Genomic DNA, 26,928 nt, shown 5'->3' with positions numbered 1-26,928 from the left:
TACGGGCTTGTCTACATCAGAAAGTTGCAGCGCTGGTGAGGGAGTTACAGCGCTGCAACTTTGAAGGTGTACACATCTGCAGGGCACCACCAGCGCTGCAACTCCCTGTTTGCAGCGCTGGCCGTACTCCCGTTTTGTCTCGGGTGTAGAGGATCCAGCGCTGGTGATCCAGCGCTGGTAATCCAATGTAGACAGTTACCAGCGCTTTTCTTGACCTCCGTGGAAGGAGGAAGCCTCTGGTAATCAAGCTGGTTTCCTTTCCCGGTTTGCTCTCTCGGTCCCGGAGCCACCCAGCAAACCGCAGGGAAGGAGACCTGCTTGCTCGGGGTTCCGGGACCGAGAGAGCAAACCGGGAAAGGAGACCAGCTTCGCCGCGGTTTGCTCTCGCGTTCCCGGAGCCACCCAGCAAACCGCAGGGAAGGAGACCTGCTTGCTCGGGGTTCCGGGACCGAGAGAGCAAACCGGGAAAGGAAACCAGCTTCGCCGCGGTTTGCTCTCTCGGTCCCGGAACCCCGAGCAAGCAGGTCTCCTTCCCTGCGGTTTGCTGGCTGGCTCCGGGACCGAGAGAGCAAACCGCGGCGTTCCCGGTTTGCTCTCTCGGTCCCGGAACCCCGAGCAAGCAGGTCTCCTTCCCTGCGGTTTGCTGGCTGGCTCCGGGACCGAGAGAGCAAACCGCGGCGTTCCCGGTTTGCTCTCTCGGTCCCGGAACCCCGAGCAAGCAGGTCTCCTTCCCTGCGGTTTGCTGGGTGGCTCCGGGACCGAGAGAGCAAACCGCGGCGAAGCTGGTTTCCTTTCCCGGTTTGCTCTCTCGTCCCGGAACCCCCCTTGAAGCCGCCCAACAGCGCTGCAGTGTGGCCACATCTAACACCACTTGCAGCGCTGGTTGCTGTAAGTGTGGCCACTCTGCAGCGCTGGCCCTATACAGCTGTACTAATACAGCTGTAACAACCAGCGCTGCAAAATTTTAGATGTAGACATGGCCTACAGCAGCACTAGTGGGTGCAGCTATAATTACAGCAAACCTACATAATGCGTCTGAACTAGCTTAGCCCTTTCCATGAAAGCAGAGGAGCTGCCACATCAGTAACTCCGTTGCTAAGGCAACTGCTTACTTTCCATATCAACTGCAAACTTGTTGCTATGGAGACACATATACAAGAAAAATTCTTTTCTATAGCCAAGGACCAGATGGTAGGGAAGTCGGAAAAGTCATGGGCTAACGGATTGTACTAAATGGGACATACACTACAGGGCATTTAAATCTGAACATGTGCAATAGGTTAATCTGAATCACTGAATTCATAGGCTTAGTAGTATAAACAAAGCCAGGGAACTCCTATACTTAGGATCATGTGATTTTTTATATATAGCTGGAAGACTATTATATTATTAAATGCTAAGCTCAAACCAGAGGTTTTGTACTATAAAGTACTAGCGTTTTCTCTCTTCGCCCACCCAGATAATCACCATCCTAGAAAAATTACCTTAGTAATCCTGGCTCTTACTGATCTACAAAGTGTCTATTAGTTAAGGCAATGTCATATTACTAGTGCAAAGATATTATACAGTAATAGCAATATTTGGACAAACCTTTGTACTGTATCACCCAAAGTTTCTTTTCCACTATTCAGAAATATCAGGTGTGACAATATCAGAACTTTGAAAAAAAGAAGCAGTGATACAGTTTGCAGATCTTTTTTCCTGTGGCACAGAGCACAGGACACAAAAGTCAAGCACTCATTCTCTTTCTCATATTACACACACACACACACACACACAGAAAGAAGCCATGCCCAATTAAGTACACAGAAGGTCACCCTAAATGCAAGTCATGAAATTGAAGGGTTCAGATTAAAATTCCTCTCACTATGCCTAGGTATTGCAGTCCACAAGGTGCCATATAAAAAACGGTCAAGCTCCCACAAGAAAGGGATCACAGAAGCAGCCTGTGCCTTAAACATGGTAAATTACCTGCTGAAAAAAAAGTCTCCCTATTGTCCACTACATAAGTGCAAAGCCAGAGGAAAAAAAGTTAGTGAAATTCGCCAGAAACATATATTTTTAACCAGTTCTACTACTCGTGTCACATCTCAGTCTAGATAACACAGAGCTCTATACCTGAAAAGAGATGAAGCTCCCAGCCCAAATCTAGCAGCCTGAGGATTTAAGTTCCCTCTAAGCTGCGTAGCCACACAGCAGGGAGAATGAGGCGCCTCTCTCCCAGCCCTGGGCTGCTGCCATAGCCAGGGAAAGGCGCATCTCTCTCACCTCCAGGCTGCTGCAGTGAGAGAGGGCGGGGGAAATCCTCTTTCCCCGCTGCAGCCCCAGAGCAACCTAAATCCCAAACTCTTCATTCCCGCCCCACCTCAGAGCCCACATTCCCGGCCAGAGTCATCACCACCAGCACCCAAACCCTCGGCCCCAGCCCTGAGCCCCCTCCCACACTCTGAACCCCTCAACCCCACCCCTGCCACACATCACCTCCATATTGGTGCACATGAAATTCATTCCACATATGGATGTAAAAAATTAGAGGGAACATTGCTGAGGATGTGCAAGTTATAAAGGTCTGACCTAGTAATCCTGACATGGGAAGTGATGGAGGTGTAGGGAAAAGGAAGAGAGTAAAATAAAAATCATACACATGTACGTGTTCTCCATTCTTATTTTTTACTGTTGTCTTGCCTTCCACCCTCCACTTCTGTGCACTCTACCCACATATCTTTTGTTGTGGACCTAGATCATACCTGCCTCAGCACAGATCTTGTCTTTTCTACTTGCCTGCAGAACATTTACTCCAATGGCACTATATTAAATAACATGACAGCTAAAAAAACCTAACCTTAAATTAGACACAAGACAATGGTTACAGCCTTTACAGTCACCACAAATACAGAATAGTCTGTTTTCAGTCAGCCCTGAGCATGCAGCACAAAAATGGAAAATGCCTTTTTACTTTGTTTGCCTTTGCCTGCACCACCACAAATGACTGCCACATGAATGTAAACTGGGCTGGCTAAGAGTTATCAAACTAATATTCTGAAAGGATTCAAAGGGAGAATTAACTGTTCACCAGTATTTTTTCAGAAAAAACAAATACTGATATAGCATATATATTTAAGCACTGGAAAGCATGGCCATGAAAGAGAAATCACCTAGCTTCCCACAATGTATCAACACGCATCAATTAGCAAATGCCTGCAATTCCAAAAGCTGATTAAAAAAAAACAAAACAAAACCAAAAAAAACCCTGAATACACTGGGCACATTTTGGAACCTGCCTCGTTAACATTTCAGGGTGTGCCATTTGCTAAACTACATTTCCACACAAAAGCAATAAGTAAAACACACACACAAACCCAGCTACTTGCACACACTGTTTCACTGCAAACTTAAAGTATCGTCTTGAACAACAATACTATTAAATGGGAGTTTTGTGGTCCTAAAACAAAGATTCAGTCTGTATTTACACTCTGCCTTTTGAACAGGTCTTTTACAAGTTATGCAGTTACCTGTTATAAGACACACGCAACAGGTAAAGCCTACTGCTTCCCCCAAGCCTACCGTTAGATGCCAAAGCAACTGAATCTGCAGTTGCAACTAGTGAGTGCCATGCATGCAGGTCTCAAAATGCCAGCACTCTTGGAGAGAAACCCAGGAGGTATTTAAGTGACTTAATTCAATGTACATTTTAAATGTATAATGGAGATCCCCTCACTACTACTGCTGGTTCCCATCAGGAGAAATGAGTGTTATGAAGAACTGGGAAGTGGACAGACAGATATTTGTACATTTCTGACAGCTCATTTTCTCAAGAAGAGATCAAAACCTAGTCTCCTTATTTATTTTTAGTTGGCATTTATTTCTAAAACACTCATCACCTTAATAGCTGACACGGTACCACCACTGTGATCATGACCACCAATTGTAGGTGATCAGTTTTCCAGAGTTATGCATAGTGCAAGAGGAACCCCCGTTTCTCTAATTTCCTATAGAGGAAATCATTTTGTGGTATTATTTATGGTCCCAAAAGACTGTTGGACACTTGACACACACACACATAGCAGGGAACCTGCAATCTAGATAGGAAACTTTGAAAAAGAGGAAAATGGGTGTAACAAAAAGCAAATGGGAATGCTACAACACACATCTAGCTTGTTCCAAGATTTTTTTGTTTTATTAAGTCTATTTTGTTAGCTTGTTGTGGTCAGGAATGTGATTTACAGGCCACGATAAGGAATGGCGTGGCATTTTCCCTGCCTTATGTTTTCACTTCAAAATAGGAAGTTAGGACTCTAATTTATCAAGTGAAACAAGCGCCAATTCATGAATTAAAGGCCAGTTTTAAACTCATGCATGCTCACATACAGCAACAACTAATTTATCAAAATGTGTCATTAACACATCAGAGACCAAACTAGTTGAAAGGGTGAATTCTAGGAATCCAGAGTTTAAAAAGTAACAATTCAGTTTAAAAAAAAAACCCACACAAATAAAGTTTGGAAATCTAATCAAAAAGTTGTTAGTGCCTATCTGTGCATTCTCTGGAACATTATTTATTCCACCTCAGAGTTACATCAGCTTCAGTTTCATTTTTACAGAATTGAGGGTCAGATCTCACCTAATCTAGCTTTGGAGCAGCCAAAATATGTTGCAGTCAGAGCAACTGCTAAACCAAATTAAAAATACAAAGCTGAATAAATCGGTATTTTTCAAATCAAAGAGTGTGTCCACTATATAGATATTTTCTCTAAATTTGTGTAATTTCATTTGCCACTTATTTCACCAACCTGTTAGAATTAGAGAGCAAAGTGGAGCCTGCCAATTCCCGAAGAAGCTCCTGCACTGAGGGTTCATGAGTCCTATTGTTTTAAGAGGCTGTAGCCATTTGGAATTGGACAACTGTTGCCCTTACTGGACAGATTTATGCAATTAAAAGTTTTGCAGGAAATAGTAATGCTCTCAACACACTGTTCATTTTCCCTTCCTCTCATTCACAGCCTGGTTCTTCAGATGCAACTGAAAAAATTTAAACGGCGAAACCAATAGTGAAGATCTGGGCGTTAAAATCTACTTCTCATATCCATGCCACCTCACTGAGGTCAAGGAGGCTGAATGGACATAAAAGAGCATAATTTAACTTCCGGTAGTCACAGTGGTTACAGGATGGGACCCAAATACCTGTATCACCAACTTTATCCTTGGCCACTGATTGCCACACTTATGTCCCCTCAGAGGAGATTCTCTTAAGCTCATCTGAGACCAGGCAGGTTAAGTGCACAAGAAGATGGCTCACTACCAGAACTCTGAACTTCTTCTGAATTTTTAAAAAAGTGACAGAGTTTCTTCAAAATACAACTCAAAGAAGAGAACGGGGATCGAATCTTACACATGGCATCCCCTCCCGCTGCACATTTGTATAAGCCAAGAACAGCACTGCACACTATTTATAGCATGAATACATGCGTCTTGTATAGCTAGAAACCATTAGCACAGCATGATAACTAAAAACAATATTTAACCACTATGCATGAAGACACCAGCTGGAAAAATAAAAAAACCCAAGAGTCCTTTCTTACAGATGTCTAGACAATGAATTTAATAAAGTCAGAACGAACCATCCTAGAGCAACGCTGGCTTTGTGAATTTAATGAACTGAAATTACCAGAGATAGTAATGTAAACTGCATTTGACTATAGTGAATACATTTTAAGATGAGCAGATTAATTTCATTACGAACAGGTATGTCTGAATAGCTGGAATCTTACCTGACTTCTGTCTTTGTCCACCTTCTTAAAACACTTATTCAACGACAGATTATGTCTCACAGAATTTTTCCATCCAGTGGGAGCATTAGCAAAATAGGGAAAGTGTTCTAGGATCCAGTTGTATATATCCTTTACAGGCAGGCGTTTGGTTGGCGAGTCCTCAATGGCCATAAATATGAGGCAGCTAAAGGAATAAGGAGGTTTGCAGTTGGGGTTCTGCTTGGCATCATAGGGCATGTCCGACTGAGCAGGAGAAGGAGGCGTGTCATCATCAATGTCCTGAACTGGGCTAACACTTCTTAAAACTGAGTCTCCAAAGCTTTTCAGCAAATTCTTGCTCTCGTGTAACCAGTTCAAGTTAGTTAGTTCTTCATCCTCCACGGCCCCTTTATCTAATCTGATGGCAGGCAAAGAGAAATCTAGGTCCTCGTCCTCGTGCAGTGCCTTTGATAAATCGCTATCTTGGTAACACTGACTCAGTCCGCTGGAAACACTAATTCCTGAGCCCTCTGGCTTCTTACTGGGAGGCATGACTGGACCCATTTAGACAGAAGCACCTAGTAGAGTAAATCCAAAGCAGGGAGGGGGGAAAAAGAAAGAAAGTTAGCTGGTAAGACAGCTATAGCATAACAACATTTTGACAGCTTTTCCCCAGTCAATAATTTGGCCTTTTATGTTCTACATTAAAAATGACAGGATCACATAAACATACATCCAAGACTGTTACGTAAAATATTGCGATTTCAGTCCATAGGATAATACAATAATCCTCATATGCCTCAATTCTGCATGTATGTACTCAAAACTCCATACAGGAAATCTAAAACACACACCACTTTAATGATGGATACATGTATCAAATCATAGAATACTCCACTCATACTGCTTTTAATAAGTACATAAACTTAAAAAAAAAAATAAAAAAAAAAACACAGGGTGCACAAGGCCAGTTGCTTCAGATTAAGTTCAGCTGTTTGAAGGCTACACAACAGCATTGTGATTAAAGTCATTCTGCCTCCTCTGGCTGAGGGCACAAGCAAGCAAACGTCAAATTTAACTACAGCACAGTTATGATCGAGCTCAAAACTAGGAGCAGTACTCTTTAAACAGACATGAAGGGGATCCTGCAATTTGGGACTGGGCCAAGAAATACAGAGTCATGTGCTAGAAACACAGGACACATCAAAGTACAGGTAAACAAAGGGGGTTTGAACATACATTGAAACTTAATTGAAATGTGGCATAAATGAGACTCCATGGGAAATGTTACGTATTATAAAAGTGACTTAGAAGAAGTATGGTGACAACATTTGCGGAAAATACTGCATGAGGTGGTTAAGAGGGAGTGAGAGATCAATAATATTCAGAAGGCTTTGGAGAGATCAGAAGCTTTTCCAGATAAATAATCTGTGTGATTCAACAGAAACATGCAGGAGTAAAACAAAACAAAAAAGACAGGTGGGGGGCATTGCAAGGGGTGAAATGTGCCTTCAGTTTTCATAAACAACAAAACATGAAGCAGATTAAAAAAAAAGACAGAATTTTACATCCACCGCTAACTTATGGAGTACTTAACAAGAGGAAAAAGATGCCTGCATGGAAACAAAAGTGTAGAATATATTGTAGACTATATTAAGCACTTAATTCCTCTGTCTAGCAAGAACACATTTGGCGTACTGGTCATAGAATCACTTGCTGTAGTAGTGAAGGAGAAATTATAGCAATTGGCAGACAGAATTATACAGGGGCTGAAACACCTTACCTACAGAAAAAGGCTAAAGGGGATAAGGTGGGGGAAGCCAAGGCCAACATTCTGGGGAAGGGGATGAATGAAGGAGGTAATTCATGGGATATGAAAGAGTGCCCCTACTGCAATTCTTTTGACAGTAGTGATAAACAAAACATGCTTATGCAAAGATAAATTTAAAAAACACTGCCTGGCACTACCACACATAGAAACAAGTTAAAATACAGTAAAGCCACTACAAAAAGCAGAACAAAAATAATTAGTCTGAGACAGAAACTATCTGTAGGAGGAAAATATATTGAAGTAGACCTGTGAACAGAGAGGCTGAGAGACACTACTTCCTAGATTTCTAAAGATAATTTGAATGTATGTAATATAAATACGAGTTTTACAGTTTACTTCAAAATCAGGGCACTGTGCACTACTCACCTATGCTGCAAATTCAACTTTGGCTCCTAATGGAAGTTGTGCCCCATGAGCTCCTAAACAGGAAAATTATATCATGGCTGACAGTAAAGTAATTTAATTGCACTGTTGCTATGACAACATGCTGCTCTCTTTCTGTCTAATTTGCTTATTTGCCAGTATCCTCCCAAAGGGCCATATCATGCCATTCATTTTTAGACAGAACTTCTCACTTATTTCAATAGTGACTTCTGCTTAAAGACTAAGGACTTACACACTAGTTGCTATATTCAGTCACTGATTTTTTTTAAAAATTGCAGGAACCACCAAAAAAAAACAAACAAACAACACACTTTCTTTAGGGTAACTTAATTTTTTTTTCACATTTATGAAAAAAGTCCTAGATTAGTGGTAACTTTCCTACAGCTTTTTTGGAGGGTTTTGGAGGGGGTTTGTTATTATTAATAGAACTAGGGGAAAATAGTCTGACTTAAGTCCATAGGAAGCCCCCCCAAAAAAATTACATAAGTTATCAAAATACAGAACACTTCTCCATAAGTGAATTCATATGAGAAAGGGAAAGAGCCAATAAATATCAAGTCAGTCTGATTCTTTCACCTCTGCAACTAAGTAAGGTCATTGCCCTTGCCGGGTTCTCAGAACTCTCAAATCCAACTGGAGTTCAGCAGGAGTTGAAGATGCTCAGCAATTTGCAATTTAGGCCCCCAAGCACACTAAAGAAAAAACACTGCCATCGTATACATGGTCTATTGGCTTGCTGTCCCCTAAACTTTGGTTTGCAACATTTTTTTTCACAAACGACAACTGCGTTTTCCAATATTTGACTGTAACTGTATGCCAAATTGCATTTTTTTCTCTCTCCATATGTAGACAAAGAAATGCCTGATCACATGAGAGTCTGTTGTTAAGCAAACATTTTTTAATCTGCTGCCAATGAGGTCGCTCCACCAGACATGTAAGTAGTTATTCGCTGGTGAACTCCTTTACCAACTTTTCTGTTTGGTATGAGTTACACTCTCTTTCGTTTCCCGTCACAGAGGAACAGAAATGGTTGAGAGGAAAAAGAAAGCGGGGGGAGGGGAAGGTTACCACCCACCCGCTATTAATACGTTCTCCAGAATAACTACTAGAAATGTAGTCGAGGCCTGCACAGATGTGTATTTTTACAGAAAAAAAAAAGAGTCGACAAAGGAAAAATAAAGCGTGGGGGGATGGGGGGGAAAAGGCAGCCAGAGACTGGTTCTGCTGCACTTTGAAACAGGCACATTGCAACACTCGTCCTGTACTTGTCAAAAACATTTGAAGGGGAAAAGGCACGCCGCGACTGGCTGGGATTTGAGTCAATCAATGGTGTTGCTAGGAAACTGGAAAACTGCTCTTATTCCTACACAGTGCCTGTGCCATTTGCAGTTGCAGCAAACATACCTTCAATGCTGGTGAGATGTCATAAACCTTTTATTGGCCTTACTGGATCATGCCATAAAAGCAACTTATCAATATACCTCAGAAGCCTAAGGCGTTATGGTCCCAGCGTTCTGATCTATTATTCTGACCATCTCTTTCTACCGCCAAACACCGAATGGATTTTTTTTTTAATTATGTCTTCGCTAAGAGAGAGTCTCCCCCCACCAATTGGTAAACAGACAGCATGACAAGAGCTGGAGACTCAGACTCTGTTGCCTACGATGGCTTTTTAGTTTAAAGACAATGCCAGCTCTGTTCATTAAGTGTCTTCGGAAATCAAGGTAGCAGGCAGCAACTAAAACACCACCACACATTTAGGGCATACACAGAACTCTCCGATCAACTTACTCCCTTCTTTGGTTTAACTAGCACAGACACGATCTACCCTTCCGAAAGCCGATCAGCACTTTTGTAATTAATGAAAAGAGCTGATCAAATTTGAAGAAAAAGGATCTGCGATTTCCCTCTCGCCACGCTGAGCTTCCAATGCAGTGCCTTATGCAATCTTCAGAAATAACAAACAACAACTTACCTGGCTTGAGAGAGAGGTTAGATTTTACCGCTGTCCTTTCATGGTTATTATGCAAACTTTCATCTGATTGAACAAGGCATCGTCTCCTCCTTTAGACTGAGCCAACAATGTGCAGAAGGGGAAAGAGGTCCCAGAGCACAAGAGGAAATACAGTAGCATGGGACCCTCCTGCAGTTTTACCTTCCCACCCCCCCACTTTCAGCCTTCGCTCTCCCCCTCCCCTTTACTCCTGATGGGCAGCGATTTGGGTCGGTGCTAGCAGAAGAGCGATAAATTGTTTCCACTGCAAGCAAACAAAAAAAGGCGACACATGACCAGGGAGGGAGGAAAGGAGAAAGAGAAAACGTGGGCTGGGCCAGCACTAGAGCAGCCACGGAAGGGAGGGGAGGGCCAAGAGGGTGGGGGAGGGTGTTCTCTCTCATTGCACACACGGAGATCCCAATTGCAGGCGGGAGGGGGAAGTGAAAACACCCTCCCTGCCCGCCTACACCCCTAGCACGGCAGCTGCCCCAGCAAATCCGGCTCCCTCCTGCTCCACGTTCTGATCGCTCACAGGAAATTCGCCTCTTCCTCCTCCGGCTGCTTAAGTTGCTTCTCCGCCACTTCCCCAGAGTCGCTCTCCCCTCTTGCGAGTTACACAGACACTTCCTCTCTCATGGGGGCTTCTCTCACCCCTCCCTCGCTCCTAGTTTGGATGGTCTGAAAGGCACCTCAGAGTTTCTAACTCGGGGCCTGTCCCCAACTCGGCCTTATCCGAGTTGTTAGTGCGTGTGTGATTAGAAACATTGCTGAGCCAATGTTTGCCCTGCGCTCTGAAACTGGCAGTGCAAGATCTGAAAACATCAGGAGGGAGACTGTAATCGTCTCAATGAAAATTTAAAAAGTCTCAGACTAAAAAAAAAAAAAAAGTAAGATTGATCGAGATGTTACAGCAGCCCCAGGCCTCAAAGTTGTTCTCCAGAGCAGCGGGGGAAATAGCTGGTTCTGGGCTCTGGAATTCACTCCTTCATAGTCCCATTAATCGAGCATTGCTCCTTCGAGGGAAAACAATCAAAGATACCTCTTCATTCACACTCTCCCCAGCAGTGGATACTAGTCTCTCCCTGGCAAGGGGTATCCTGGTAGTAGTGATGTTTCTATTTATAGGAATGCACCCCTCCAGTACAACAAGATTATTAGGCTCCAATATTCAAAAGCAAGACATAACCAAATGCACCCAAATTACAGCTGTGCCAACTGGCTGTACCCATCCCTCAGCCCAGAAGAGACTGGGAGAATAGACAAGTCTGAAGGTCAACAAATTGAGGGTTAGAAAAAACAAAGCAGGGGAAGCAAACTACCCAACACTGAAAGCACTAACCCTTGCATTTTGTGTAGTCATAGCACCATGCAAAATGGACGTCAAATGATATGGTAGTGCTTCTACACCCACTATGCACAGGGGTAAATGACAGTACAGGTGTAGGACAGTGGAGAATATCCCCACCAGCATCCTTACAATTTATAACAGGGAGCTCTTAGCTCAAGTGATTTAGTTTAGCAAATCCCAACTGCTGAGGTATGTATCCACACACAGAGAAGTAATAAATTATCCAGGGCCCAATACAGTTAAAGTTCTATAGATTTAAAAATGGAGCTATGAGTCTGACAGTTTGCTCCACCTAGGGAGCTTTCCTCAAATGCTTTAAGTTGCAACAGAAAACAAACCAGAAATCAACATAATCAGGGAGAAGGGAAACCATTTATTCCTTAGAGAAACATGTTTTAAAGCCTCGACTAGGAAAAGAGGTACTTCATTCCCACCCAGTTGAGCTATCTCAAGGGGATTGGTGTTAACTCAGTTAAGAAACCCACTTAACACCAATTGAGTTAAACTAGTTTAATTAAGCTAATTTAAAAAACAAAACCAAAAAAACCCCACCCACCTATTTTTTTGTTAGTCTAGATAGGTTCTAAATGTGCAGCTGCATGAGTGCAAGAGCACTGTCTCTTAAGAAAGTAAAAACCCAACAGCTAGGACTTTTATAAAATTTCTCATCTGTACAGCTCAAAATATTACACAAATCTGGGTCAACAGAATTATACAAGTGGGGAAACTGAGGCACAGAGCGGTGACGTGACTTGGCTTCAGTCAATGGCAAAGCTAGATATAAAACCCAGGCCTCTTTACACCAAATACCTATACCTATAATAAATATAATAAACTACTAGCTTTTATATAGTGCTTTTCATCAGCAGATCTCAAAAGACTTTATAAAAGGAGGCTGGTATATTTATCCGTGTACAGATAGGGAAACTGAGGCAGAGAGGGACATGACTTCCCTAGGGTCACCCAAGTGGTTAGTGGCAGAGTAGGGACTAGACACCAGGTCTCCCAACTCATAGTCATAGTACTCTATGCACTAGGTAACATTTCCTGCTCTAATACTGTATTCACATAACTGAGTTAAGAAAAGAAAATCCAGACACAACTGACCACCTTTAAAATTAGCATAATTAATAGTTTTAAGGGTAATCCAAAATCAAGTGTTCGCCATTCTGAATTAACATAATCTGCAAATTAGTTAATAGCTATACCAATTTTTCCCTTCAACCTAGGCCAGGTCTACACTAGAATTGTTTGCCCATACAATGTTGGTTAGAGGTAGGGTGACCAGATGTCTCGATTTTATAGAGATAGTCCCGATTTTTTGACATTTTTCTTACATAGGCACCTATTACCCACAACCACCATCCCGATTTTTCACACTTGCCATCTGGTCATCCTAGTTAGAGATGTGATTTTTATACCAGCAAAAGCGCTGGTGTAGATGCAGTTACACCAGCAAAAAAGTGACTGTTTTTCCATTTGGAGAACTGAGATAAATTCCGGTCATGTCTTGCTAAGATCTTCCCTTGCTGATAGGTTTTTCCCCTCTGTCTGCTGAACTGATATTTCACATTCTTTCATGTTTTCTGAAAGCTGTTCCAGCAGCTGAATGTAAGAATGGAAACAATACCTATTAGACAACACAATATCTTTATTACTTGCTCCTAACAATACCCTGCAATCACACTTCTTTCTATCATTGAAGCACACTGTGGACCATTACCTTACACAATTCTTATCTCATGGCCATTTTGTTTTAAACAGAAACTAAATTACCAGATAACCCCATCCCCAGAAATTTACTCCAAGTACTTGGAGAAGTTCCTTAAGTAAGACAACTGACTCTTTATCAACATCAAAGAGAAGACATTCATTACATTTGCCATTGGTTTCAAAAGTCATGTCTTACAAAACTAAGTGGAATTCAGTTAATGAGCATTGTTTCAGAAGTGTCAAGGGCAAAATCTCATGGGATACTGTTGTGGGATATAAAGACTATTGCATCTAAAATCTCAGTACCTATGTATGTATCCTGTTCAGATACAGCGTTCAATTTTATTCTGTTTCAAATCAGTAGTAAAATTTCCAATTGACTCAATGGGAGTAGGATCAGTTCCAGAATGTTACAGGTTTTCTATGGGAAAACAGGTCCTGCCACAGTAAGCCATAAGGATAACAAGCAGACGATCAGCCCCAAAATGTTTGAAATGCATGTATGGTAGGCAGTATTCTCTACTAGCTAAAGCATGCGACGGAGGGACAGGAAACATGTATATTCCAGTCATTGCTGTTAGCAACTGTGGCCATGCAGCGCCGCTGCAGCATGTCAGTGAAGATGCGCTGTGCTGACAGGAGAGCGCTTTCCCATTGGCATAATAGAACCACCTCCACAAGTGGCAGAAGCTATGTGAATGGGAGAAATACCCCCACCAACATAGCACTGTGCAGACCAGTGTTCATAGGTGCTGGAACTAGAAGTGGTGGGTGTGCTGCCGCACCCCCTGACTTGAAGTGGTTTCAGTCATATACATGGTTTACAGTTTGGTTCAATGGCTCTAAGCCACCCCCACTCAGGGTCGCCCAGAGGGGGAGGCAAGTGGGGCAATTTGCCCTGGGCTCCGCAGGGGCCCGCATAAGAGTTTTTCAGGGCCCCTGGAGCGGGGTCCTTCACTCGCTCCGGGGCCCCCGGAAAACTCTCGCAGGGCCCGGGCCCCCGGATCTTCTTCCACTCTGGGTCATCGTCGGCAATTCGGCAGTGGGGGGTCCTTCCGCTCCAGGGCAGAAGGACCCCCCCGCCGCCGAATTACCGCAGAAGACCTGGCACTTCGGCGGCGGGTCCCGCTTCAGCAGTAATTCTGCGGCGGGGGGCCCCCACCACAGGTCTTCAAGGTACATCGGAGGCAGGTCCCAGAGCAGAAGGACCCCCCACCGCCAAATTACCGCCCCCACTATCCCCAGGAGCACCTGGTGTAACTTATATCCCTCATAGGGGTGATTTATTCACTCCCCTAAATGACGTACCTTATGCTGACATAAGCTGAAGTATAGATATAGCCTCAATGCGCAGCAGCAGTTAAAAAAGCGAACAGCATGCTGGGAATAATTAAGAAAGGAATAGATAATAGGACAGAAAATATCACGTTGTCTCTATATAAATCCATGGTATGCCCACATCTTGAATACTGTGTGCAGATGTGATCACCCCATCTCAAAAAAGATATATTGGAATTGGAAAAGGTTCACAAAAGGGGAACAAAAATTATTAGGGGTATGGAACGGCTTCCATCTGAGAAGAGAGTAATAAGACTGGGACTTTTCAGCTTGGAAAGAGACAGCTAAGGGGAGATATGTTTGAGGCCTATAAAATCATGACTGGTTTAGAGAAAGTAGATAAGGAAGTGTCGTGTACTATTTCTCAAACACAAGAACTAGGGGTCACCAAATGAAATTAATAGGCAGCAGGTTTAAAACAAATAAAAGGAAATATTTCTTCATACAACACACAGTCAACTTGTGGAACCCCTTGCCAAAGGATGTTGTGAAGGGCAAGACCATAACAGGGTTCAAAAAAGAACTAGATAAATTCATGGAGGATAGGTCCATCAATGGCTATTAGCCAGGATGGGCAGGAATGGTGTCCCTAGCCTCTGTTTACAAGAAGCTGGGAATGAGCAACAGGGGATCAATTACTTGATAATACCTGTTCTGTTCATTCCCTCTGGGGCACCTGGCACTGGCCACTGTTGGAAGACAGGATACTGGGCTAGGTGGACCTGTGGTCTGACCCAGTAGGGCCATTCTTATGTTCTTGTGTTGTGCAATCTTAGGGAAGTCACTGAATTTACCTGTGGCTCAGTTTCCCCATGCGTAAGTGGGGGATAATAAGATTGTAAGCTTTCTGGGGCAGGAAATGTCTTTTATTCTGTTTGTACAGTGCCTAGCACAATGGAGTCTTTGTTCATTCCTAGGTGCTATCATAATACAAATAAATAATAATAATAGTTTTGTAAACGGCTTTTGAAATTTTCAGATGAGAAGTGTTGTGTGTCCAGGAAGATCAGAGTACGTGGTGTCGAACATTTGTTAGAAGAATCTCCAGTAATGTATTATTGCACCATAGACAGCTATACAAGAATGTATTAACTTTCAATTCAATTTTAAGAAATACCAGTCACTGTTTCAGTCTCTCTGTTTAATGAGGATTTCCAAGAATCTCTCTCTACCCTATCCCCTTGCCCTCCATCCAGTCTGGAATCTGATACCTCCTGCAAGCTGAGCATGGCAAAGAGCGCAGACTCTGATCTTATCATCATCATCACTGGTGAGAACATTTTCCCTGTCCATTAGTCTGTTGATGTTCCACCACCCCTCTGAATATTTCTACTGCCTGCCCCAATCCCACAATGCATCAGGTTCAAACTTTTTGTCATCATCTTCAAGTCCCTACCCAACCCCATCTTCTATGTCAATCTAACCTAGTCTCTGATCACATTGCCCTGATCAATCCACTTAGGGAATCAAGCCTTGCACCACTGCCAGTTTCTCCCACAACTGTCTCCATTTATTTTTTCCATCCCAATGCCTATTTATGGGGCACCTTGCCAGAGCCATCCTCCCAGGCTGCTACCTTCCCCTCAAAGCTTTCCTGAAGACCTGGTTCTTCCAAGAGGTCTAAAATAAATTTGCTGATTATGCCTGTGAATTTTTATTTATGGTTTGTACTGCAGTTGTACCCAGAGCTCCTGGTTCTGATTGGGGCCCTTCTGTGTTAGGCATGCTGCAAGCACAGAAGCAAACATGGTTCCTGCCCCAAAGAGTTTGTAAAATAAAATAGATTGTAGTCTCATTAGAAGGTTGTGATTCATACTGCTGTGTGCTAGCCTTCACCGTTTTCTTCCTGCTCATTCTTCCTCCCCAGCGGTTTGTTTCTCCTTCTTGTTGTGTCATGTCTAAACTTAGGTTGTAATGTCCTTGGGGCAGAGATCCTTTCTTATGTCTGTTGATGGCATCTTACACACATTTGAGCACTATTTTAAAAAAATTGATTGTTAACACAATGCACTTTTGCCCTCATTTCCTCTTTTACACTTCCTGCTACAACTGCTCCTCTCAATTGAACTTTTTTGTTTCTTTCTTCCCACACCTGTATTTCTGCCTTCTTTCATACCACCCCTTATGCTGGCCATTTCCTCTTTTTGTTCATCAAACGACTATTTAGAGTCACATGCTAACCTCCCTTTCCCCACATCTATATAATGGAGTCCACCTCCCCACACACACACTCACTAGGAGGGGATAATAGAGGTTCTCATGATGATGGATACATATTGCACAAGTCTGATACCAACACCACTCCTATTTACTGGTGGGAGACCTCTACTGTGACCATTGCCTGTGATACATATAATCAGAGTTACATAACTGTTTTATCCTTTCATTTAAACATTCCTCAAGTTCTCAATTACACCAGTTGTGGAAACCTAACAGAAAGAGCTGAATTTGTGAGAAAATGAACATCAGTGCAAAGCTTTATGAGAGGCATACATCTTGCCAATGATCAGATGAAACAAAATTATATGTTTCTGCAGTTCTGGTGTTCCATGAACCTCAGTATCATTAATTTTGAACAATCAGAACAACAAAATACAATATTTAATGTAAAATGGTGCACAGAAGTTTATGATGCCATTGTAGTTACACACACCTGCAACATCTAAGGAAATGATTATACTTAGTTTGACAGCTGTATATAGTTTTAGTACAATCAGTAGTTAAAAGGGGATGGGGAGAAAAATTACATGCTGCTTTGTTCCACATACAATTATTAAGCCAGGTCTACAGTAAGAGCGCTTTACCAGTATAGCCATATCAGAATAGTACACCAGCAAAGCACTCCTAGTATGGAGGCAGTTTATACCAGCAAAACTGCACTTTTGCTGGTATCACTTATTCCAGCCCCCTCCCCCTGAACAAACAAATCAAAACAGAAAAAGTGCAACTTTGCAGTACAACTGCAGCTACTCTGACAGTTATGCCCACAAAAGTTCCTAATCAGAGCTCACAAGTCACTACACCGCTGACCAGCAAAGCTATACCAGCACAAGCCCATAGTGCAGTGGTTCTCAAACTTTTGTACTGGTGACCCCTTTCACATAGCAAGCCTCTGAGTGTGACCCCTTTTAAAATATATTTTGAAGTGTTTTTAATTTAACACCATTATAAATGTTGGAGGCAAAGCGGGGTTTGGGGTGGAGGCTGACAGCTCACAACTCCCCATGTAATAACCTTGCAACCCCCCTGGGGTTCCGATCCTCAGTTTGAGAACCCCTGCTGTAGTATAACCCGGCTTTCTAGTTTACATTCAGATTTTGCAAGAGACAGAAACAAAATTAGTTTTTCATTTTCAACCTTTTCTGGTGTTTGATGGACCAGATTCTGTTGTCAGTTACACTGGTATAACAATAATTTGCCCTTGTATTATCTCTAATTTAGAATTCCTTGTACCACAATTGTATGACAAACCTGCCAAAGTTATCAAAGACAGAAATCAACTGGATTTTATTTTATTTTTTGGGGTGCAGGGAGAAGGAAATGAAGCAACCAAAGTCACATACAAAGCAAAAGAGTTCAATTTTGAATAATAAAAGTTACCTGGGAAAAAAGTAACTAACACAAATTAATACTATTACAAAGTGTTACTGTTGGATGGACCTGCTAAAAACAAATTACAATTATTTCTGGGTCAAATCTGGAAGTCCTTACTCAGTTTTTCTTGAATAAAAGCTCTTCATTTCAGTAAAACCTGAATAAGAACTTTAGGCTTTGGCCCTTCATTTGTACATCCACAAATGCAATTTAAGTTAGCATAGTAGAATCTTGCATATGACAATTTATGGGAGATATTGCATGGAATCAGAAGGCATGTCTTCCATAGATTTGAAAAAAGTTCTAAAGATCATCTTTTTTTTTTTAAACACATTCTTGACCTTTCAGCAGCTCCACACTTACTTTTAGTGAAACGTACCTTGAATAATATAGCTATCAGTAAACTGTTAATTCCTAGAGATGTGTGCCTTGCTTAAAATGTGAGCTTTTTCTTAAAATCATATCTATTGGAGCCAGGGTTTGCAACCAGTTAGTAGCATGACTGACACTAAATGAAGTTTAGTAGCAGAGGGGTAGCCGTGTTAGTCTGGATCTGTAAAAGTAGCAGAGTCCTGTGGCACCTTATAGACTAACAGACGTATTGGAGCATGAGCTTTCGTGGGTGAATACCCACTTCGTCGGATGCTTCACCCACGAAAGCTCATGCTCCGATACGTCTGTTAGTCTATAAGGTGCCACAGGACTCTTCACTGCTTTTAAATGAAGTTTGTGTTCACATGCCAAGTAAATGTTGATCATGTTGTAATTGTGATATTAACTTTGCTCTTACCAGTAGCCTAGGCTAGCACATGACCAATTTCCCTATAACCATTACTTAATTATCTGTGTGGATGGGACTCACTAGCTATGCCTGCCTGCCTAAACAGATGGACAGTCTTTTTTTCCCCTGAGCAAGATATCTGCCTGACATGCTACTATGGCTGCTCTGTGTGCATGTTTTCTGGACACTGCTTCCCACTAAGGCACTATGGGATTGCTGGCCAAATTTTCCCATAATGCACTGATACTAACATAGGGTGTATGATAGGTGTAGACACACAGACTCAGCTGATGCACAGTTGTATTTGAAAAAAGCTGCTATGTAGATATACTTTGTAATCTGGTAGGATGAGAACATCACAAACTGATTTTTAAAAAATCAAGTTGCGTTTAAGTGCGGACAGCGTTTATTATGTTTTAAGAGTCCTACCAAATACACTGTGGAAGGAGACCTTCAACACTGTGGAAAGAGACCAAGGAAAAATTGGGGGAAGGGTGTGCAAAGGGAACCAGAAACAGTAGCATCTGCAATAGGTTTCCCCCTTCTCCTTGGGTCCTATGCAGGGCTATAGGGTGCTGAAGAGGCTGAACCATGGTGGGGGAATCAAGACATCATGGCATGGGAGCTAGGCAGAGCAAAAGAGAAAGGGGTAGTTTCTGGTTTCCACGTGGGTGAGGATTTCTGCTCCTCCATTGTGGCTGGAAAAGCTCATGGTTGGGGTTGGATGCCTGCTTCATGCTGGGTCTGTTGGCACCGCCCCCGCCTCTCTGGAAACAGCCTCACCTAACAGATGGCATAATCTGGAAGATTTAGGGCCTCACTCTGACGCATCACAGATGTTTGGTAGGAAAGTTTCCTTACCTACATGTTTCCCTCATCCAGAAGGGATGGTGATGGCCTTAATAAACAACTACTTTGTGAAAGGCCCCAGTTCTGCAAACACTTATGCATGTACAATAATGGTTACAGGATTGGAGCCTAAAATTGCCGCCACTACACAACATTTTGAAAGAAATTACGATATAGAAAAGTCAATTATGGTTGGCGTGGGGGTGTGTATATGCATTTTAATGTATATGGTTTATTTGCTCCACCCTTGCTTGTTAAACCACTTTCAACATTTTTTTTAAACACAAACAAACAAAACAAAAGAGCTTTTGCTGGAAAAACTTCTTAATTCTGAAAGTTACTGGACCAGCACTGGGTAATAGAATGGGGGTTTCAATAGAACACAAAAGCAAATTCAGACTTGAAAAGAGACAGGCTGTCCTGCTACAAGCCAGTCAACTGCCAAACTGTCATTTTGCTGTGCCGCTGAACAGAAGGCCCATGTAATGACAACCACAAAACTCATTTATACTCTGAAAAGGTGACTAATGAGCTCATTCATGCTGCCTATAAATTATTCACTTACAACACTGACCCCACTCAAGACAAACAGCAAAGTAAACTTTAAACACTGGGATCCAAGGCCTTCTGAGGAGTCAGAGTTACTTGTCAAACGTTTCACAATAACAGAGACGACACTTGCTTCTGTTTCATTGTCAAATTCACTCTTCTATTTACACTTCTTTTTACTACTTTTAATCAATTTAAAGTAGATGCAGCTGTTACATGTTTATTTCTCTGTTGCCCAGTTTTTCCATTAGCTATTACAGGCAATCAAAAAGCACTATAAATAGCTTTAAATTAGATTCTTCAGAAATTGAAGCCTGACCTTAAAATGCAACACAGGTCTCTACAGTGCTAAGAACACAAGTGCACACGTGATTAGCAAGTGCTGTGTTCAAATGGAAACAAAACGACAATCATTTTCAGTTATTTTGGGGTTTGATTTATGTGCTTTAGTTTAGGGTAAAATATTTCTTCAAAACGCTGTTAATCCAACCTGTTTCCTGAGATTTATGATTATTTAAATTTCCATTAAAATTTATAATCTGTGACAACATGAACATGGAGGCGTTTTTAAAGATATATTTTGGTTTTTAGGTGCTGGAATACACATAAAAACTTTTCCCCAAAAGTACTATATTAATGAAGATGACTTTCCTCATTCTGACAGGTTTCAGAGCAGCAGCTGTGTTAGTCTGTATCTGCAAAAAGAACAGGAGTACTTGTGGCACCTTAGAGACTAACAAATTTATTTCAGCATAAGCTTTCCTGAGCTACAGCGTAACTGTGTGTTCCATTCTATGCATCTGAAGAAGTGAGCTATAGCTCACAAAAGCTTATGCTGAAATAAATGTGTTAGTCTCGAAGGTGCCACAAGTACTCCTGTTCTTTTTCCTCATTCTGTTTAATGTGAAGTAAGACAGTTTATAGTTTACCATTATCATTGCAAATAATGTTTGCTGTAACAAAAGTGGTTGTTGTATGTAGCAGTTCACAGCAACTGGGACTTTTGTCTGAGTAAAGACTGCAGACAATTTATGATTATCCAGATAAATTGCTTGCATATTTAGAAGTGCAGTTTAGTAAATTCTGATGTGAAGTAGCAATTCATACAAAGAATTCTGCTCTTTGAAACATGCCCAACCCCTGCTGAAATCAATTAGAGTTACACATGTCTGTAGTGAAGTTAATTCCAAGGGTGAGAAATACCCAGCCAGAAGTGAAAGCAAGGAAACTCATAGTTAAAAGTGAAGTTGCTATTCTGAGCTAATTTAATACATTAGACACTGCAGGGTCTCCAAACAATGCCAGACCTTAAATAACACACAATACCTAGGCACAAGAAAAAGGAAGTTAAAGATGAGGTTTTACAACTTCAACTTTGAATTTCCTCCTGGCTTTTTTCCATTTTAAGTCAAATCCACACCGTTATAATTGCATTTTTAATCACCCCTTTTCTTCCAAAACAAAAAATATTAATGAAACGGAACATGAACCTTGCTGCTGTACTATTTAAAGGAAAAAGACTTTTCTACCTACCAACAGCAATTTGGATGGCCTTCATGTGTTTACATTCACATTTCCAAGTCTACAAGAAAAACAGGCTTACATCCTTGCTTGCACTGTTTGTGTTGCTTTGTAAAGAGGCAAGTGCATTAAAAAAAAAAAAAAAAAGACAAAGCAGTGGAGTATTCTGCAACCACACAGCATGCAAGTCCTAACTTATCAGTAGCTCTCCACCTGATGAGATTCCTGAGCTTCTCATAGCTGAAGGGTGTTGCCAAAAAGCTGCTTTGAACCAGTGTCACATGTCCTGCCCCAATAACCTGTCTGACAAGCAGAGTTCACTTCACAGTTCATTGGTGGGAAATGTAGGAGCTTCCCGCATTAGTCTTTCCACACCCTGCTCCTGATTTTTCTAATGACAAGCCATTATGATGTCAGTTTTGCCCCAGGACTTGGTCTGGTTTGCATAAAAACAACCTACAGTTGGCTGCAAAATCAGAGGAATACTGGGGGTGGGGACAAACTGATATTAAAACTTTTTAACTACACGTAATTGCAAAAGAGGCACAAACTACAAAATCTTTCAACAATGATCAACAACTGAAAGATAATCCATTGAATATTCAATACTGCTAACCTATCTTGGGGTTTTATAGCTAGGTAGACAATAATAATCATCATCATATTATTTTAAGAAATCAACAATCAAGACATTCACAAAGCAAACAACTTTTACATTCAACTCTCCCTGGGAAAAGTCTGGTCTCCTAGAGCAGTGGTTCTCAAACTTGGGCCGCTGCTTGTTCAGGGAAAGCCCCTGGCGGACCAGGCCAGTATGTTTACCTGTCACGTCCGCAGGTTCAGCAGATCACGGCTCGCCGTTTCAGGCCATTGAGGGCTGCAGGAAGTGGTGCAGGCAGAGGGACATGCTGGCCACCCTTCCTGCAGCCCTCATTGGCCTGGAACCACGATCAGCCGAACCTGCGGATGCGGCAGGTAAACAAAAAGGCCCGGCCCGCCAGGGGCTTTCCCTGAACAAGCAGCAGCTCAAGTTTGAGAACCACTGCCCTAGAGTAATAATATCTATCTTTCTGTAAGAGATTATCTTCCCCACTCACCTCTTCGTCAAGCACAGGTCCCAAACCAGCAAACAGTTACTCATATACTTAACTTTGCAGTCTATGAGTAGTCCCAGGAAAGTAAATTGTACTTGGGGTTGCCAGGCATCTGGTTTTCAACAGAAATGCCTGGTTGAAAAGGGACCCTGGTAGCTCCGGTGAGCACTGTTGACTGGGCTGCTAAACGTCTGGTCAGCCGCACAGCAGGGCTAAGGCAGAGGTGGCCATACGGGTTCCATGTGCGCTCCCACCCCAAGCGTCGGCTCCACAGCTCCCCTTGGCCAAGAACTATGGCCAAGGGGAGCTGTGGAAGTGGCACCTGTGAGCATGGGCAGTGCACAGAGACCCCTGGCTTCCCCTGTGTCTAGGGGCCGCAGGGACATGCAGGCCACTTCCAGGAGCTGCCTGAGGTAAGCACTGCCTGGATCCCTCACTCCAACCCCTTGCCCTGAGCCCCCTTCCACAGCTAAATTCCCTCTTCAGAGCCAGCACCCCACACCCCCTTGTATACCCCAACGCCCTGCCCCAGCCCTGAGCTCCCTCCCGCACTCTGAACCCCTTCACCCCACCCAGAGCCCCCTCCTGCACCCCTTGTCCCCGGCCCCACCCCCTCTCGCACCTCAACCCCCTGCCCCAGCCAGGCAAAAGTTAGTGAGGGTGGGCAGAGTGAGCAATTGAAGGGAGAGGGGATGGAGTGAGCAAGTGGCAGGGCCTCGGATTGGGGTGGGGCAGGCGGCGGGGCAAGGGTGTTCGGTTTTGTGCGATTAGAAAGTTGGCAACCCTAATAGGAGTACACATAGTGCATAAAAGTTAAGCACATGCATAAGTCTTTGCAAGATCAAGACCTTGGTCTATAGATTTTTCACTTTATTTTTGGTAAAAACTTTTGGCCTTGATCCTGCAAATACTTACACACTTCAGTAACTTCACCTATGTGAGCACTCTCATGGAAGTCAATAGGACATTCACAGGGGGTAAAGTTAAGCACATGTATAAATCTGTGTAGCATTGGGATCTTAGGTGCAGGGGCCCACGTAAGCAGATCAGCATGTAAAGCTCCAATGAAGTTTGGGCTCCATGTTGGTGCAGAAGTCTTTTCTCACAAATCAGCTTGTAAAGGACATATGCCCATGATTAACTTTATGCACAATGAGTAGTCTCCTACTGAGATCCATAGTATTTGCAATTGAAAGCTACATAGGGCCAGGCTCTCACATAACCTGGCTCTCACATAACCTGGTGTCCACTCCAGTTCACTGCAATGGAGTTACTCTGGATTTGCACCAGTGTTAAGGGAAACCAGCATCTGGCTCTTTGGCTTTTTTTTTTTTTCCTCTGTAAAATGTTGTGTTCACCTATGGCACAGTACCACTAAGGCTGATTAAATAGATCTCCCCTTATTGCAGTACAGACAGCTGAGCTAATGCATTTTAATCTCACACTTCAGTCTTTGCAGCAACCGTAGTGATTTAATTAAATAATAATAATACTAATAAAACAGATATACATCAATGAGTGGCTGGTAATACATTTATTTGTATGCAGAGATTTTTTAAGTTAAGTTCTAAATACACTGAACTTTACAGCAACACTTGTAGCTACCATAACAACCACATCTTATATATTCAACTCACATCCAATTCAGGGCAGAAGAGCAGTCCATTTTGTAGCAAAGAGCGGTGCTGTTTTGTGGATCAGCTGGCAAGATGTTTTCTAAAGCAGCTCAGATCAGTCAACAACAATCTCCCCCTAGAGTCCAAGTACATCACCTCAAAAAAATGTCTCAGCTCTTCTGGCACTGAGCCTGGAAACCCAGATCTGTCCCTGGTCCAGATCTGCCAGTTGGCAGCACAACGAATTGCTGCCCTGCCACCAAGGTGGAAAGTCATTTTTCACTCATTATGTTATTTCAAAAATAGAGCACTTGCTTTATTTAAAAGAGGAAAAAAAATAATACATTGTGCTTTAGGAAATCTACAGTCCACAAAGCTTCTTTGCTTTATAAAGCCACACAGACAAGGGATCAAGTTAGAACAATGTAATTAATATCCCAAGAAGTTTGAGCTGAAAAAGAAACTCAGACTGAATATTCTATTGCTCTCAACCTAGTGGGTCCATGCCAGTCAGGCTTGAACTATGCATCACTAATGCCCTTCCCTCTGATCTTTGCAGCGGCTTGGGGTGGATATCCTCTAGATCTGCGTCAGAGATTTCCCTCTATTTCATCTTGTGGAGTTTTTCTGCGCATATTTTCCCTATAGTCTTCATGGGATTTACATGAGCTGTCACATAACAGAGTAGCTGCACCTCGGTCCCTTCTGATCTCTCTAAATTCACCCTTCAGGTGTCAGTCCTCACACCTTTATCTTAATCCACTGCAGGGTGGAATTATGCAATTCTTCCACTCTTACACCAGGCCTTGGGCCACAACATATCTTGTGAATCAATGCGCTTTCCCAGCAGGTCTGAGTGCAGCTCTTCCCTTCAGGCGACTCTGACCAGAGGCAATTACAGTGACTCAACAGCCTTCTTAAACCAAAGTATTATTTAATTTAACAACAGGAACAAAGCATTTAGAGAAAAAGGACTTTAAAAACAATAAACAGTCTACACATGTGTATCTTACCCTAGAGGTTCACCTAGACATATAATTAAGGCCAGCTGTAGGGCCTTAGCCAGCAATTGCTGCAGCTGGCCCCCTTTCTTTCCAATTAGTCCCCAGATCCTCATGATAAGCAAGGCAGACCTAACTTTTTCATGAAGTTGATGGATTTCCCATGCATCTGATGAAGTGGGTATTCACCCACGAAAGCTTATGCTCCAATACGTTTGTTAGTCTATAAGGTGCCACAGGACTCTTTGTCACTTTTTACAGAGCCAGACTAACACGGCTACCCCTCTGATACTTGACACCATGCAAAGCACTGCATTTAGCTGTATGGAATGGAAATCCATCAACCTCATGAAGAAACTTGACATGCGTCTGACGAAGTGGGTATTCATCCACGAAAGCTTATGCTCCAATACGTCTGTTAGGCCTGGTCTACACTGGGGGGTGGGGAGGGTGTCGATGTAAGATACGCAACTTCAGCTACAGGGATACCGTAGCTGAAGTCAACGCATCTTATTTCGACTTACCTACCATCTTCACGGCACAGGATTGACAGTCACGGCTCCCCTGTCGACTCCACTACCACTGCTCGCTCTGGTGGAGTTCCAGAGTTGACAGGAGCACGTTCGGGGATCGATATATCACATCTAGATGAGACAAGATATCGATGCCCAATAAATCAATCCCTACCAGCCAATTCAGCGGGTAGTCTGGACGTACCTTTAGTCTATAAAGTGCCACAGGACTCTTTGCCGCTTTTTACAGAGCCAGACCAACATGGCTACCCCTCTGATGCCTAACTTTTTCAGACACCCCAGGGGGCATCTGAATCTTAGTCTGGTTCCCCTAAACAACTCTTCCAAACAATTCCCATCTCTATTGAGAGATAGTCTGCTTTTTTAACATGCTATAGTTGATCTTAACCATGCACAGGCCTTTTTTCTGTAATGGCATTGTCCCTTAACAGTTGTCAAGCGTTTGCTGAGAAGTGGCTTATTGTGAGCCAGTTTTTTCCTTACAGCCCTCTAGAAATTAAACCGATATATTCATACAGTAAACATTCCCCAAACAGGTCAGCCTACAGTCTTCCTCCAGTATTTCAGAACAGCTGCGATTCCGTCACATGAACTATTTTGGATTTATAGATATTGATAACCTGTCTTTGAGATCCTCAGATGGATGGTAAGCACAGCCAGGGGGTTTCCAGATGGTATTAGGTTTCCAAGTATTGGTGCTGCTGTTCACTTCTGTGGAGGGGGGAATGGTGAAAGGATTTAGTTCCACTGACTTTTAACTGACTTTCAGTGAGACTTGGGTGTTTCCAGAGCCCTTTGGTGCTTTTGAAAATGTCTCTCTAAAGCCCTAAATAATAATATCTAGCTCTTATATAGCACTGTACAACAGCTGATCTCAAAGTGCTTTACAAAGAGCTCAATGTCATTATCCCCCTTTTACAGATGTGAAAACTGAGGCATGGAGATGACGTGATGTGACATGCCCAAGGCCACCCAGAAACTAATGGCAGTCTCTGGCATAGAATGCATGTCTCCCAAGACCGTCCAGAGCTCT

At 42.7% G+C, this 26,928-nt stretch overlaps 1 protein-coding gene across 7 annotated transcripts in view; it reads right to left on the bottom strand.

The window, feature by feature from the left end:
* Positions 1 to 26,928, bottom strand: part of FOXN3 (forkhead box N3) — a 333,675-nt gene that overhangs the window by 187,003 nt on the left and 119,744 nt on the right. For 3 of the 7 annotated variants that reach the window (XM_030558952.1, XM_030558953.1, XM_030558950.1), the window contains exon 2: positions 5,769 to 6,325. In XM_030558952.1, coding sequence (XP_030414812.1) covers positions 5,769 to 6,311 — 543 coding nt within the window. In that variant the 5' untranslated portion in view covers positions 6,312 to 6,325. Of the gene's footprint in view, positions 1 to 5,768; positions 6,326 to 7,944; positions 7,990 to 9,937; positions 10,607 to 26,928 lie in introns of those variants that run through there. The other 4 variants (XM_030558949.1, XM_030558954.1, XM_030558955.1 and 1 more) reach the window with 3 other exon arrangements.

This window comes from Gopherus evgoodei, chromosome 4, assembly GCF_007399415.2.
Source record: "Gopherus evgoodei ecotype Sinaloan lineage chromosome 4, rGopEvg1_v1.p, whole genome shotgun sequence".
NCBI classification, from domain to species: domain Eukaryota; kingdom Metazoa; phylum Chordata; order Testudines; family Testudinidae; genus Gopherus; species Gopherus evgoodei.
Note: the sequence above shows the minus strand (reverse complement) of the source record. Positions and strands in the feature narration are given on the sequence as shown.